Source organism: Hydra vulgaris, chromosome 07, assembly GCF_038396675.1.
Source record: "Hydra vulgaris chromosome 07, alternate assembly HydraT2T_AEP".
Taxonomy (NCBI): domain Eukaryota; kingdom Metazoa; phylum Cnidaria; class Hydrozoa; order Anthoathecata; family Hydridae; genus Hydra; species Hydra vulgaris.
In genome coordinates, this window is record NC_088926.1 from 40,125,177 (window position 1) to 40,143,129 (window position 17,953).

General features: G+C 27.9%; 1 protein-coding gene across 9 annotated transcripts in view; it reads right to left on the bottom strand.

The window, feature by feature from the left end:
• Nucleotides 1–17,953, bottom strand: part of LOC136082480 (kinesin light chain 1-like) — a 62,263-nt gene that overhangs the window by 35,454 nt on the left and 8,856 nt on the right. For 5 of the 9 annotated variants that reach the window (XR_010639718.1, XM_065801862.1, XM_065801868.1 and 2 more), the window contains exons 2-3: nt 661–724; nt 416–500 (exon numbers count right to left, since the gene is read on the bottom strand). Coding sequence is in view for 2 of the 9 variants with exons in the window: in XM_065801868.1 (XP_065657940.1) it covers nt 416–461 (46 nt within the window). In the remaining 7 variants the exon portion in view is untranslated. Of the gene's footprint in view, nt 1–134; nt 280–415; nt 501–660; nt 725–17,953 lie in introns of all 9 variants that reach the window. The other 4 variants (XM_065801863.1, XM_065801866.1, XM_065801864.1 and 1 more) reach the window with 2 other exon arrangements.

Below are 17,953 nucleotides of genomic sequence, written 5' to 3' on the forward strand. Positions count from 1 at the left end.
AAAGAGGTAACATGAAGTTGTCAAGAAGCAGATTAGGGACCCTTGTTTCTTATTTCTAGCAACAATATTAATTTTGATCTAATCCAAGTTTTGTACTGTTAAACACTAACAAATTATTAATCAAACAATACAACCTGTACTACAACCTGTATTGCAACCAATATTACACACTATATTCCACTCACAAAATAGTCATCAACAGCCATCAAAGCAAAAAAACCTGCTGAATCGGATGTTAAAAAAAACTGCTGATTCAAATGTTTGAAAAGACACCAAAACCTATTTTAATGCGTTTTATCAGTAAATATATAAACAAAATAAAATAGACATTTTTTATTATATCATATTACTTAAGAATGTTAAAAGTATTGAAACAATAAACAAAAAATAATCAGGCTTTTAAATTAAAAAGTACCTTCAAAAAAATCAGATTTATGACAATTTTCTTGATTAAATGCCATTAGGTTAATGCCGTTTATGTTGCTAAGGATGCTAGGAATCTAAAATAAATAATGATAATTAATATTTATTGTTAAATAATGAATAAATAATATTAGTGCTTTTGCGCAGTTAATAGAGTTCTAACTCAGAACCGAGAGGTTCGTATTACTCCGCCAACTCCAGCCCAGAAAGCAAAATAATTAAAGAAGGTGGCGTGACCTTTCTCGTGAAATACTTTTCCGTGGAGGTTTGTTATAATGCCAGTTGGTCTTCCTGGAGCACCCTATTACCAAACAAAAAAAAACAATAAAAAAAATTTATTAAAGAGTGGCTTTTGTAAAAGAATATAAATTATTATTTAATAATAAAAAATAAGCTAAATAGCTTTTATTTACATTACATTTTAGCCCAGCTAGCACACTTACGTTGGGCCAACGTATGTAAATATATCGCGATCATTGGCTTTTTTCTCCGATGCAAAAACAGCGTTTCTCTAATGCTAGTTTTATTATAATTATACTTATAAAAAGCTTAATAACGGCGCGAATAAAAGTAGTTAGGAAAATTACATTGGTCCAATATATGTAAAGGCATTGCGAAAAGTTGGTTGTTTTTCCGATCTAAATCCAACGTTGATCCAATGTATAGGGATTTTTATTTATTTATTTAAAACTTTATTTTCAGTTGATCGTTTGCATTAGTTTTATAATCAACATAAACTAATTAAAACCAACACACTAAACTGTATAAGACAATACAAACAAACATACATTTAATTAAAAATAATTTACATAGTAAATAATGAAAATGTCAACCAATTCAACAAGTTGGTTATTTTTTAACGTAAAAAATAAAAAAAATAAAAATTTTGTCAGATTTTACAAAACAAGATTTTCCATATCATTTTAAAATACTTTTTTTGAACATCTTTACACAATTTATTGACATAGTTTTATTGTCTATGGAGTTTCATAGCGAGCCCAGACAGCATACGACTCCGGGCCAGAACTCTGGCGAATCATCGTTCGCCGTCGCGACTATATTAGTAACGGGCCATTACTGGGGCCAGTCTGTCTAGCGACTCAAGCAACTTTTTCATGTGATTTTATTTATATTTTTACAAAAATATTTTTTTTCTATAGAATATAATTTTTTGTATGTTTATTATTTTAAAGTATTTTTCTAACAATTTTTTACTACTTTGACTTTTTTAGTTACATATGACTAAACAAGAGAAAAATTACCTATAGCAAAAGTTTCTTCAGACTTTTTTTCAAACAACGAGGGTGAAGGTCTGATAAATTTAGAAGAAAACAGATTTCAGAAGAGTCTTTGCCTACCAAGTGATGATCATGATCATGATGGTTGTGATGATGATTTCATTACATAATTATGATGATCATGTGCTTACAATTTATGATGATCATTCGCTTACAATTTATACTTAGAGTTATTTTTATAATGCTTCGTTTTTTTTATTCTAATTTAAAAAAAAAAATTACTTGACGTTTTCACAGCAGTTGAAAAAGAGCTGCTTATTTTCGGAAGAAAATCGTGAATCGATTCTACTTGATGAATTTTTAAGGATTCCAGTAAACGAACAGGAAAGTTTAACCAAATTAAACGAAGATATTGATTCAGATAAGAATGTTGTGAATGTACAGGTAAGTATGAAGCTATATATATATATATATATATATATATATATATATATATATATATATATATATATATATATATATATATATATATATATATATATATATATATATATATATATATATATATACTTATATATATATATATATATATATATATATATATATATATATATATATATATATATATATATATATATATATATATATATATTACACATATATTTGTTGTTTTTTTATTTCTTTCTTTCTTCATTTTTCTCATTTTTGTATAATGTCTATTTAAATTTCAGAGCAGGAAATTAGCATCCAAAGGTGACTAGAAAATTAGGAAGATTGTTTGGAATATGATTCCAATGGTGAATGGCACCAATATAGAGAAGACTATTGATTAGTCAGGAGCAAACATTGGGCTTGAATTGAAAGCAATGCAATTTAAGTTATTGGGTAAGAAGAAATTTCATTCTATATATAACATTTGTATTTTTCTATATTAGGGTGTATATTAATATGTATATAAAAAAAATTATTTCATAAAAAAACTTTTTTGACTAAAAACTAAAGTCAATATATAGTTTCTTAATAATAATTATTTTTAAATTTTTTTTATTTAAAGATATATATTTTTCGATATTATTATAAACTCGTCTTTTGTTTATAGGGTCTTATGAAAAATTTTTTAAAATTTTATATCTAGTGTTATTTTATTATATAGAATAGAGTTGAGGTCCGGAGTATTTTAAAAAAGTTGTTTGTTTAATTACCCTAACGTTTAAATACGTGTGTGTGTAATATTCGTTTTAGTCATATATTTTAGTTTATTTATTTACTATTGAATATATAAATATATCCTATATATACAATGTTGCCACACGTAATTTAACTTTGTGTTATTTAGATGCTGTGAAATTAAAGCTTTAACCTCAGATAATCAGGAGAAGAGTTTGAACATTAACTGAAAAGATATTTTTAGCTTTTTGCGGATCAATATGGTGGACGAAAAGCTCGAGAGGAACGTTCTTTGTGTAAAAAGTTCTTTGCATTAATAACAAATTGAACTTTTAATAAAAAAATTTTATTTATAGTTTCGTTATTTTTTAACAAAATTTTGGTTAGCAATAAATTTCTAAAATACTTATTTTTGTCATTATAAGTTGGAATAAATTTTGTGCTGTGCTGGCAAGAGATCGTTGGCGAACGATTGCGGGCCAATGCTGGCCCATTGGCCGTTTCGATGCAGGCCCGTGATCGACGGCCGCCATTGCACTGTTGTCGCAAGCGTAACTGGGCCAGCATTGGGCCGCTAGCGGGAGGCTGTCTGGGAGGTTGCCCTATATAAGTTACTTTTTATGAACTTATGTTTAGAGATTATGAGTGGGAGGACTAATTTTTTACTTGAGCAAAAACAGCTGAGATTTTTTGATAAAAAGATCTAACATAAATTTTGGATTTAAACCATTTATAGATTTAATAATTTCAGAAAAAATAAAATTGCATTTTATGTTTCTATTTGAAGACGGGCAATAACACTCTCTAGGTTGTTGTCAACAACAGAGAGAGTGTTGCCATCACCATAGTTGCAGATTTCAGAGTCATTTATAATTAAGATAATATTAAAGAAAAATTGTCCCAAAATTGAGCCTTGAGGTACACTAGGTTTCATATCTAAGTATTCAGATGACGATCCTAGTCTTACCCTTTGTTTACGAGCAGAAAGGTAAGATAATATGAGTTTGAGGTTATCGTAAGAAAACCCAAAACTTTTAACTAAGCTATATGCAAATCATGGGGAATTAAATCATATGCCATTGATAATTCCATAGGCATAGCGCCAAGTATATCTTTTTTATTCAAGCATACTTTCACTTATTACCTAAATTAAAAAGTGGATCAATGTTGATCCAAAGTATATGGATCAACATTGACCAAATGTGTATAACCCCATATTGATCCAATGTAAATGGATTAACGTTGATCAAATCTTTATAACCTAACTTTAATCCAATGTTTATAGTTTAACGTTGATTTAAATACATTGGATCAACTTTGTCTTGTATACATTGGAATAACGTTGAATTATATACGGTGGATCAACATCGTATATAATTCAACGTTTTTTCTCGATGCAAACGTGGTGTTTGCATCGAGAAAAAGCAGGTATAGAAATATATTTGTATAATTTATAGAAGCAATTTCATATCCAAATATTTCAGTTGATTATGGAAATATATTTTGGTAATATATTTTCTTCTTTCTTATATAACAAAATATTAAAGCACAACCAAAAACAAAAATGACTAATGCGTCTGTAATCAAATGGATTCGTTACTGCGTATAGCCAGTAAGTATAATAAGTGTACTCAAATGTCGTTACAGGACGACTCAACAAGTTACTTAATAAAGAGTTTATCAAGTAATTGTCAACGTACACTCATTAGGTAACCTTATAATGGTACGTTATTGCCCCTTCTAACATCGTGTGTAGTTCCCATCATCTTCCTCAACGCTATATTTTTAACACCACTGCTTCCGTCTTTCACTCTAAAATATCTTCGTTCTTCTCAAAGTCACTTTACTCTTGGTCTATAGAGCGGGTTATGACGCTTCTTAAGGAGCTGAACTTGTTTTTGCGGGCCTTGATAATGTCGCCTCTTTATGGCAACTAGCCGGAGCAGGATAAACCACAATACCAAATGTTGCAACATTAGTTACAATAAGTATGTAACATTAGTTACAATAAGTTTAATTTAATGTTTTACTTATTGTAACTTTTTATACTAAAACATTTATTAGGCGACCTAATTAATAGTATGAATTGCCAATTCTAACATCTGGTAAAAATTCCGTCTGCTTTCTCTATGCTATCTTTCTAACTCGACTTCTTCTAACTTTCACTCTAATTCCTTCGTTTTTCACAAAATTGCTTACACTTTATATGCAAAGCGGGCTATGATGCTCTTTAGTGAGCTGAACTCGACTTTTTGGGCTTTGGTAATGTGGTCTCTGTATGCCAACTAGCCGGAGGAAGATAAACCGCAATACCAGTGAAATCAAATGTTGAATCATCAAAATGGATGAAATATATTTATGAGTACATATTTACGACTATATATGCTATGCAACATACGATATGCAATAAGTATATATATATATATATACTATAATATAAATAGATATAATTTTTTTCGTCAATATAAAAATGTTTTAAAAAGTTGTTAACGTAAAAAAGTTACTTGAGCAAGCAAAAGACGATGGTCTTATCATCTACTTTAATATCCATCTCTATAATAATCATCTATCTCTAATATCCAATACCACTATTTATCACATTTAAACGCGATTTCAATAATATGAAATCTAGAAAATGACTCCTGGATCTTACAGATATACAATTTCCTTTTAATTCTGATGAGTATATTCATTACTCAGTTATCATAGTTCAATTTAAAGCTAATAGAACAAACAGATTCTATGATAATTTTATATTCGGAGGAGAAAATACAATCAACCAAAGATAAGATGTTGAAAAAAGAACCAATTAAGATTTTGCATACGTTTGCAATATAAATGTATACATGTCATTAGTGTTACATTTCATATTATTTTTATTAATTGTGTATGCACTGTATTTATTGCACTAATCTATTTCAAAAAGTGTTTGTTTTGGAATAAATATAGTATTAAAAAATGTCTTGTGTGCACTTAAATTTGTGCAGCTTAGAAAGCTTTGAAAAAAGTTTTGAAAATCTGCAAAGAAGTAATTTGAATTTTTTCAAAGTAAACAAAAAATTTGTATTAGTTTATTATCATTGTTAGATACAAATTCACCGTGAGCTCCAGATAATGTGTAAACAACCCAGACTTGTTCTTCTATATTTCTGGACGTTTTACTCCTGTAGGACATCGCAAAAACAACTTTGATAAAGACCGCATATTTTCATTATTTTGGATGCCCCATTGGTGATCAAGACAAAAAAATGGGCCCTACATACCTTAACACAAAACTTAAAGGTAAGCAACTTAGACAATTAAGAATAATAGTTATATATGTTATTAACAGATTTATAACTGCATCTGGTTTTAACGATATATGCTGCATTGGTTTATAAAACAGTTTAAGATTTCAAATTTTTGCATGGAGTATTATTGTCAAGTTGAGTTTTGCAGAAAAGGATTTTACAATGCACCAGAGTTAATAAATCACACGATTTTGCAGCATGGTGATGAAAAACATCTAAATCTGTCCTGTAGTTTGGATGGTCGTGTTTATTGCTATAACACTGTTAATACATATAGATGTCATGTTTTAAAATTTCCTTAGTCTCATCTAGTTTCCATAACTTCCGATACACTGAGTTTATATAAAGATGTAAAAGAAAACGTTGAAAATATTGTGGAAACGGAAGCAGAGAATATAGCATTTATTGAAAATGTGGATGAAAATACTAAAAAATTATTGACAGAATTTTCTGATTTTTTGCTAATGTTTCTGAAACAATTAATGTATAATACAGCAGCAGTTGCGCGAAAAACATATGCTGCCACTTTCAACAGCTTCTTCAATATGTAATAAAATTAAATGTTTGCTTGATTTGTTCCAGAACAGTCTTGTATCATTAACAAGAAAAAGGCTTTAAGCTCTAAATATTGAATCAGATGACAACTCTGTATTGGATCAGTATTGGATGACAACTCTGTATTACCTTTTTCCTCAATTTATGACAGTGTCTATCAGCTGTTTGCAACTGATCATCTTAGAAAATTATATATGTTAAATAACTTTGAGTCTGTTTACCTAATAGAACTTGATGTGCAGACAAATCAATCAATCATTTATTTCACTTTATTAGATAAAATTAATACAAGGCAAGGATTAGTCACGAACAGTTATGCAACTGACAAAAACGTGACGACCTACAAATATTAATCGTAATTTGAAAAAGTAAAAAATCTAAATAGTAAATTAATAATAATAATAATAATAATAATAATAAAATTAATAAGAATACAGTAATAACCATTGTAATAATAACAATAGTATTAAAAATAATAATTATAAGTATAATAATAACTGTTGTAATTTACAATAATAACAATAATAATAATAATAAGAAGAAGAAGAACCATAATAATAATAATAGTTATAATAAATAGAGATTGAAGTGCCATCATTTACAATAATCACAAGAGTGATGAAGTAATTCAGAAACACTGAGAAAGTTTTTTATAAGTTCTTGAAAGCGTCTACAGTAAGTTCGTATTTTAGTCTTTTTGAATTTTTCTTAAGTTACGTGTGTTTATAGACAAGCAATTCCATATTCAAGATGTATTCATGGAGAAAAATTTTGATCATAGGGATGTTTTGAGAGACGACGAGTAAGTTGGCAACTGTCTGATGTTCTTGTGTTTTGTTTTGAAATTCGAGTTTAGGAGTTCGAATAGATATGCAGGAGACTTGGTTTTTAAAGTTTTATATGTAATAACTGATATTTTAAAAACTATTCTTTGATGTATTGAAAACCAATGAAGAGATTTCAACAATTTTTCTGATTTTAAGTGGAAAGGAGAATATGAAACAATGCGAGATAAGCTATTTTGAATACGTTGAAGTTTTTTAAGATTTGTTTTGTGAGAACCTGATAAAAGACTGTTGCAATAGTCAAGTTGAGAGTTAACAATGCCACAAGCAATTGTGTTGGCTGCTTCTTTGGTGAGATATTGACATATGTGGCAAAGAGCACGAATATGGTAGTTATTTATAGTTAGTTGGTTATATGTTGGTCTGAGGAAAGTGTTAAACTTGGCGTGACACCTAGAATTCTCACAAATTTACTGTAGTTGGTTTTTTTCCAGATGATGTAATTTTGGAATCATTTTTAAACTTTCCAGTTTCTTTCCTAGATCAAAATAAGAGAGCTCTGTTTTGCTTGGGATAGCACAAGTCTTTTTTCTTGAAACCATTTTATGTTCTAGAAACCATTTTGTGACTGCATCAGCACATTTAGTGATTTTGTTAATGTTATCTTTTTCTGGGTTAATGAAATCAACGGCGTTTTTATGATGGTTTGTGCCATGTTAAGCTAAAATACAATATACGAGTGAAACAAACATCAAAAATAAAAATGGACCTAATACACTAACTTGTTGTACTACTGTTGAACTCGTTGACAATTTAGATTTTGTTAAGCCTATAGAAACAAAGAACTTTCGAGAGTGCAAGTATGATGTTAGCCATTTTAGTGCAATATCTGTGACAAAAAATTCACCTTTTATTCGAGCAGTTAGCAGATTGTGATTAATTATATCAAACGCTGAAGATGTCTAGAGAGATAAAAATGGTGGTTAAAACATCATCAATGTTAAACAGGATGTCATTGTATATTTTTAGAAGTGCGGTTTCTGTTAAGTGATAAGACCTATAATTAGAGTGAAAAGGATTGAAGTTTACAGTTGAAGTTACACATAGAAGATGCTGAGATAAAGCAAGCTTTTAAAGAATTTTGGGTATTGTATTGAGATTTGATATAGGGCGCAGATCAGTGAGTTTAAACACTGTTTGTCCAGATTTTTTGGGAATGGGTGTCATTTGAGCAACCTTGAATGAAACATGGGAAAATTCAAGATATGAATGAGTGTTTGGCGAGGTGAGCTGTAATTGGACAAAATGATTTAAGAATGTTTGTTGGAATATCTAGTGGGAATTTTTTATGTTTGAGAATTTTGATTACATGCAAAATATCAGTAGAAGTGATTGTAACAAGTCTTTCTTGGATATTTTTTTTGATACTTTCAAGTTTGATTGCAAAATATTGACTTATTGTGTTACATTTTGCTTCTAGTATTGTATAATTAGTTTTATTTTATTTTTCTTAATTGATGCTGGTTGTGCATATAAGAATATTGTTGTGGGTTTGTTTGTTGTTGTTGTTGAGGCATTTGTTTTTTCGACTTCGAGAGCTTTAATCCGCTTTAAAAGATCTGAAACAACTATTGATATTTTGCCATACCATTTGTGAATGTTATCTATAACCTCAGCAGATGAACTTAAAATTATGGCCAGCTTGGTTCTTCTAGGTATTGATACAATAAAACTACATTCAGTAATCTTTAAAGATTCAGAAATTGCAGGATTTGTATCTCTGGCTTGTAGTAAATATGAGCTAATAGTTACAGAATTCTAGGTCCTCTCTATGTATATATAACAAAGAAAAAATTGGCAAATGTCACTTTCTCAGGCGTGCAAACTAATGGGAGGAACCATAAAAATGTGAAACTTTTTTCTATTGAAAATTAATATTTTAATTCCACTCAAAATGGCTGAAGCAAAAATTGACAGATTTAAAATCAGTTGTGAATGAAAAAGTTGAGAGTACTTATCAGAGATGTAATGATACATAATTTAAAGGAATTACTGTGCAAAAAATAGTGCAATGCATTTGGCGGTGACAATTGTAATACCAGCTTTAGTTCAATTTTTCACTCTGGAAATGATAATGTTTATAGTTTGCAACAAAAAGAATTTGGTTTTCTTGATGGAAGCGACTGATCTGATTTTTTTCCTTGAACATTTGGAATTTCCTTCCTTCATCTTGCTTTCCTAATTGCACTTAATTTGCAATCTTTTAAATTCTTCATCTTATCTCTTCCAGTAACTTCCAACTCTAATAGTAAACTTGATTTTAACTTCAGTAATTGTATTAAATTTTTTAAGTATTTTAAAAATAAGTTTGAAATCTTGAAAAAAGTATCTATAACTTATAAATATGAATTTGAAAAATAAAAAACGTTAAATTTAATTAGTTTTTTTTGAAAAATAGAAAAGCCATCTTTTTTATTAGCCCAAAAAAAAAGAACAAGTCGTACCCTCAGATCTTTGGCAGTTGGTCACCCTTTTGTATATAAAATGTTCGGCTCATGAAAGATTATTATTCCTATTGCTATTGTTATTAGTATTAATTTTATATGTGATGTTACTATTATTTACATTTTGTTTAAATTTTTATTATCGTCATAATTACTTATTAATATTGTTTAGTATTTTTCTGTGATATTTATTAATATTATTATAACTATTATTGTTATTATTATTGTTAGGAGTGCTAGGAAGGTCTCTTAAAATATGTGTTAGGGTTTTTATAATTTCCAAGTTTCAATCACATCAATTTTCCAAAAGAAACCTTATTTGATACCCAAATTCACATTCCCATACTTTCTCCTGCATAAGTTAAAGTTGCTGCAATCCCTGACATTATTAAAAGCCGGTTTGTAATTAAAACAATAGACATTTTTCTAATTCGATTTCGCAACTACTTTCGTAACATGAAAAAGAGGCGAGTTAGGGATCGTCTATCAATTACGCAATGCCAAAGGAATTTAAAAAATAGAAATACAAGACCTTTTGCTCTTTTGCTAGTCGATTAAAAAATAGTTTAAATATTTGTTTAAAAAAAAACATAAAAAGCCAAAAAGTTTCATATTTGACCTGGTGAAGAATATGAAGAAGATTTAAATATTATTTTTTGATATCTTTTTCTCAGGATGATGCTCAGAATGGTAATACTTCATATTTTCGCATTCATTTCCATGACTTAAATATTCCAAAAATTTTTTTTTTTTTATGCCAGTAAACGAGTTAATAATTTTATCATCTTTTTTAAAAGTTTTGTTGCTAAAAATTATTTTCAAATTTTTGTACTTATGAAGCAAGCTTTCGTAATCTACATCAATTCTTATTTATATGTAAATTATAAATTATTATGTTAACTGTAAATTTTTGGTTGATAACAGTTAACAGACTTTATAATTTCTGATGTACGAATCCTTTTATCCATCTTAGTTGTGATCTCTGGATATCTTGACCTTTTAAATGGAGATTTTCTCGGTAATTTTTCTTTTTGCTTTCTTTAATTAATTTATATCCTTGGAACTTTGTTTCCTGTTCTTAAAGACTTTTTACCGCTACCAGAATTATTTTTTATCTCCTTAAGGCTGAAGAAAAAACTTACACACTTTAGCGTGTTTCCTTATTTTAAAATTATCAGCGTTTCCTTTACGCCTATATTAAAATATTTCGTTACATCAAGCTTTGTGAACATTGGGTTTTTCTCCTGGCACGGAAAAGAAAATTGACCAACATTAATCTTTTCAATATTTTTTTTAATTTTTATTTCCATTTTCACAACTACATATTAGTTACAATTTTTTCACATCGTAATATAAGCAAAATATATTTCCGTTACATAAGATTATATTTAACCAAATACTGGTAAAAAACATTTAACAGAAAAAATAACACTCAGTTAAAAAATAAGAAACAATTGAAGAAAAAAAAAATTTAGGAAGTATAAGTTGAATATATTATGAAGGACTTGTTAAGATAAACTATATTGTTATAGGGAACTCGTAGTAGACTGAATAAGTCTTATCATCGAGAACCTTGGGGTTTACGCAAGATACACATAAACATTGTGATTCTTTTGCATAAATATTTTAAATATTGTGATAATTTTTGTTTTTTGTTTTTTCTTGTTAAATTATGATTTGTGTGTGTTTTACTTTTTTTTGTTTTTATTGTTTTTTGTTTTATTTATTATTTTTAATGTTTTATACATATATATATATATATATATATATATATATATATATATATATATATATATATATATATATATATATATATATATATATATAAATCAGACTTTTCTCACATTGTAGATTGTATTAGTTCAAATTTTGTTCAAATTTTTATTTATCATGTGAACTAGTACAATTCTATGTAATTATCTATATTACAAACAAGATTTTTTAGTTTTGACTTTAAAGAAAATATATTGTCAGTAAGAGTAGTTTAGGTGTATTTCGAAATTAATTTGTTATATAAATAGGGGCCGCGATAAGAGATAGAGCATTGAGAGTTTTTTTTTTTTTTTTTCGGGGTACGATAAAGTTACCCGTTGCGCTAGTGTTAAACTTATTGGTAATTGAGTTAAAGAAGTTTTTTGTGAAACCTAAAGGTACTAATCCCAATTTATATTTTAACATAAATAGTATATTAGCATAGATATTGATTTGAAAGATGTTTAGTGCTTTCATTTCTTTTAATAGAGGTTTAGCATTAATTTCGTTTTGTGTGTGCTTCCCCAAACAATGTTAGCGTATGAAAGATGGCTATGTATAAATGAAAAGTAAAGAATTTTTGAATTTTTTTGTGATAAAAATGGTCTAGCTTTGAAAAGTAAACCAAGATTTTTAGATATTTTAGTGTTGAAGGCCTTTATTTGGGCTGTCCATGAAATATTTTCGCCTTGAACCACTCCAAGAAATTTAATTGTTTGGGTTCTTTCAATATTGTTGAAATTGATATTTAGAGAGGGATGAATTGATGGAAGTGCCTTTTTGTTATTGTTATTATAAAATAATATATTGTCATTATAAAATAAACTTTCACACAGTGTTAAAAAGCAACAAATTCCTTTTACATCTTTTTACACCTCTTTGGATTTAATAATGCTTGAGTAAAGTTAAGATATTTCTATTTTGAAGCAAAACTATGAGTTCAGTGTGTTTACATTTTTGTCCTTTACTCCCCTTCTTTTTAAGCTGAGAAATTAGTTGCACAACCGAATTAGATAAATGTCTATTAAAGCCAAATAATATTTATCCATAAGTTGATTTATGTATTTATAATATATATATATATATATATATATATATATATATATATATATATATATATATATATATATATATATCTCCCCCCCCCCCCACAGAATTAGTAATTTATTACTATAACCCTTTTAATTGAATAGTTTTTATGTTTGCAATAATAATTAATTTTTGGCGCATCAAGGTGCGTACGTAATTTTGGGTAACTTTGCACAACCGTGGGTAACATTGCACAACTAAAGTCAAAGATATTTTATTCTCTAGCAGTTAAAAATTTTAACTATAACTGCAAAGCACTTTTGAAGTCAGCTGTTTATTCTAGTTTTAATACACAAATAGTGTAAAAAAGTCATTTCAACGAGTTTTCTTTCTACGCAAGTAATTTTACTTAAACATAGAAAAAAGTCACGCAAATAATTTCTTGCAACTTTTATCTGTTAAGCAGATCATAATTAGACCCTAAGGTAAGTAAACAGCATAACATGCTCATCATAATATTAATTTGAATTATTTTATGTTTTAATGCGATTGTCAGTATAGGTGAAGAAAAATTACTAAATTTTGTAAATAAATTACTATTTCGGACTAAACTGGGATAACTTTGCACAATGTGCAAAATTACCACAACTGTCTTTAATTATCTAAAAAAATACTTTTTAAAACTTGAAGTAAATTTTATATATAAGCATAATTATTACATATATTTTTATTGTTTTTATTAACATTTTTTGCTTATTCCTAAATAACACTCATGTTTTTTCCAGATGTCAAGTTGTTACAAAGGAAAACACAACTTAAAACCTGGTAAGCCATACTTCTTTTCCAAATTCGAGGAGGCTGCTTTTGTGAAGTGTACTATTCAATTGAGTGATTTTGGATTTCCAATTGGTAAAGAAGATTTACGTCATATTATGAATAATTATCTAATTAGTTCAGAAAAGTAAAAGAGTTTAAAATCTTTCCTGGACCTGATTTAGTTAACTCATTTTTACAAAGACATCCACAACTTACAAGTAAATTTGTGCCATACTTAAAAATCTCGAGCAATGGTTAATGAAGAAATTTTAAAGGATTATATTCAGCAATTATCAAAAACTGTACAAAATGTACCTCCAAGCAACATATATAAATTCGATGAAACAAATTTGAGTGATGATCCAGGTTCAAAAAAATGCTTGGTAAAGAGAGGTAATAAATACCCAGCAAATATAAGAAACACTTCTAAGACAAGTGTTTCTATTATGATATCAGGTAATGCTGCAGATGAAGTTCTACCACCGTTTGTAGTTTATAAAGCCGTAAATTTGTGGTCAACTTGGTGTGAAGGAGGTCCTAAAGGAGTCAGATACTTTAACACTAAAAGTGGTTGGTTTGACGGAGCAGCTTTTGAAGAGTGGTTTTTTTCTATAGTTTTACCTTCTTTAAAAAAAAAATCAGGAGTTAAAGTTTTGTTAGGCGATAACTTATCCTCTCATATCTCTCCAAAAGTAATTAATGCCTGTGAAAAAAATGAAATTCTATTTGTTTGCCTGCCACCTATTAGTACGCATAAAACTCAACCTCTAGATGTGGCTTTCTTTAAACCTTTAAAAACAGCTTGGCGTAGAATTATTACAGAGTACAAAGATTCTCCTGCTGGCTGCACAAAAACATCTCTTGAAAAACAACATTTTCCAGAAATTTTAAACAAGTTATTGATTGCTATAGAACCAAATCAGGTTAACAACTTAAAATCAGGTTTTAGAAAGTGTCGTATTTATCCAGTAAATGTCAATCAACTTCTCACACAATTTAGAGAGAGAGAATCGTACGATAAAGAATTTTTAAAAGACAGCTTTAAGATTTTTTTACAAGAAAAATATAAAATCTTGCAGTCTCCAGAAACCAAACAACGAAAAAAAAAGCTTTCTGTTCCTGCAGGAAAAAGTGTTGGCACAGAAGATTTAGAAAAGTTTAGTAACAGTTTTGATATTGGCTCAAAGCTTGCAAAGAAAAAAAAACTGAATAAAAACACGAAGAGCATAAAGTCAAAAGTTCAATCTGAAGAAGATCCAAAAGAGTGCCATGATCACAGTTCTAGCTCAAAATCATTGAGTAGCATTGAAAATAAACTTGTCAACAGATATGATAAGAATGAGAAATCAAGCTCAGAAAATTTGAAACATGTGAACTTTTTCCTTGACAAATTACAAATGCCAAGGAAAACAGTGCTTTTGTGAAGCCAATGGTAATAATATTAAATGCTTGTTTGACACACAAGAAAATTTTTATGAATGGGACAATACTTGTTTCACATTAAGAAGCCTCAAAAAATAACCTAAACCAGAGAACTTTACCTCTATTAGACTTTCATTTCTGTTGAAGTTTGTTTATTTAGCTTTTATTTTTTATTTTAAAGATATATAATTGCCTACATTAAAAGAAATATTGTGTTTTTAGTTTTTAATGTGGCAATGTTTCTTTTATCATGTTAAACTTTTTATTAACCAAGACAATGGTAAATCTGATTTTTTTTTATTTTTATTTTTATTCTTCATTAAACTCTTGTTAAAATTTCCTTTAAACAGTATAATAAATAGAGTTTAAATAGCAAAGTTCATATAAACGGTAAAGTTTTTTTCAAATTTTACAAGGCTGTGCAAAGTTATCCAAAACCCCGGTTAACTTATGCGGTAGTGGTGTAGTGGTAAGAGCGCTCGCTTTGTAAGCGAGAGGTTCGGAGTTCGACTCCCACCACGTCCCTGGAAGTACCGCGCTCAACTTAGTTTCTCCGCGCAGCGGCCTTGCTCGGCAAGGTTCGTGTTTCGGAGTTAAAGAGTTGAGAGAGGGTTGCACCACAAATAACAACTAAAAAAAAATAAAAAACACAAAAAAATGAGTAGCCTCCTCGACTGTAGTGGCCCCCTCGGGCCTTGGGGAGGTGAATAATCTAAAAAAAAAAAAAAAAAAAAAACTTAAAACATAATTTAGACACCCATAAAAAATCCTTCTTAAATGGTTAAAAAAATAAATTCTAATAATAACATTTTTTGAATAGTCCAAAGAAAATTTTTGGCAACTTTTTATAAATATTAGAGATGTTTTAAGCCAATTTTTAGAAACACAAAGCAAAAACTTTCAACTTTTTGCGCAAAGTTACCCAAAGTTACGGTATTCACCAAACTTTCGTAACTTTTGCGCAGCTCAACTAAGATTACGGAAATCGTAAGTTCATGTTTTTTTTTGGTATTCACCAATGTTTCGCAGCATTTCCATAAAGTTAGGGTTGCGCATGAGTTGCGCTGAACTTAAGCAAAAACTTACGCAAAAAAACAACCAAGTTGATTTTTTTTTTGAATGAACCAAGTTTTCGTAATTATATAAAACAAACTTTTCTAATATTGAATTCATAAATTTCTAACTAATTTAAAATTTTTGTTGAATATTTATTTAGTAAAAAATATTACTACAAAAGCTAGGAAAATAATTTTAAGTAGAAAAGAAATAGTGGTTTAGAGATAGGGGTTTAGAACTGATTATTTTACAAAAAGGCAGATAAATTTTGACAATTGTTTAATATACAATTAATAAAAACTAAACAAACTTTCATTTTTTTCAATCCTAAATATCAAGTAAATATTATTTTTTTAAAATACAAGTAATTAAAAATTCGTATACTAATTTGACATTAGCATGAGCATAAGTTTGGAGTTTGCAAAATGCTTAGACAAGTCATAAATAAAAAATCAAAAAAAATACATGTAACATTCAAAATTATATTATTGCCTTCGATTTAAAAACAGTTTTACTTAGAGTACTTTGTTCAATGCCAAGTCAAAAGAGTTGACATATGTTAATTCAGCCTGAACATAGTGTACATCATCTTCATCACTGTCCTCAAAGTTTAAGTCATCTGGAATTTCTAACCCTTAGCCATTGTAAAGGTTTTTCAGCAAATTACACACAATGTATATTTTGCAATATATACTTTGGGTGAGCATATGTTAGGAGCACTGCAGTGCACCACCTCTCTTGTGACCTCCAACAGTTTTTGAGAAAATCAAAGGATTGCTCCACATCACTATCTATCTGAAGGTGAACCTTATTGAAATATATTTTCTCTGGTGTAGTTGGCTGATTGAATAGTGTAATCAAGACTGTTAACAAGCAAAAAGGAAATCTGCATTAGGATTACATTCCACAATCTTTTTTAATTAAAAAATAGAAAAAATAAAAACTTTTATGAAGGATACCTTCTGACAATATCTCTGAAAAAGGATCAAAAAGTTATTCTTAAGTAAGTCGTCGGTAAATCAACTCTTTTAAACTTCATTCGTAACAGTCAATTAACAACAATCATATTAAACATTTAATAACCAAAAGATTACTCTTTTTTTAATACTATATTTTTTTGAAATGATTAGTAATTTTTACCAATTTCTCTTTGAAAACTCCCAGTTACTTTGAAAAAAGCCTCATTGATATTAGCATTTTTGAATCCGAAGTAATCGGGTTGCTCCTCAACATGATTGGTTACAAATCATTGTTAATGTGTTGACTAACTCTATTTGCTTTTATACAAATGAAATTTTTAAACACATTCTACATTATAGTAATCGTTTAAAGCAACATTGAGCATAACGCTAGATTTGATCGTGACCAAATTAACTAAAGTTCCATTTAAACTAAAACTAAATAAAGCTATTAAAACAACTAAATGAAGTATGATCATTAAACTTAATGAGACATATACCATTTAACAAAAAACTGTGAATAGAATATTTATAAAGATATAGTTGCTTTTTTATTAATACATACAGTGTATTGTCAATATTTATAAAGAAATAGTTGTTATTTTGTCAATATAATAATTTCATAAATATATATATACATATATATATATATATATATATATATATATATATATATATATATATATATATATATATATATATATATATATATATATATATATATATTTATATATATATATATTAAATATATATATAAATATATATTAAATATATATATATATATATATATATATATATATATATATATATGTATATATATATATATATATATATATATATATATATATATATATATATATATATATATATATATATATATATATATATATATATATATATATATATATATATATTTCCAAAATTATAACTGCATCATAACAACATAACATCTTTTAG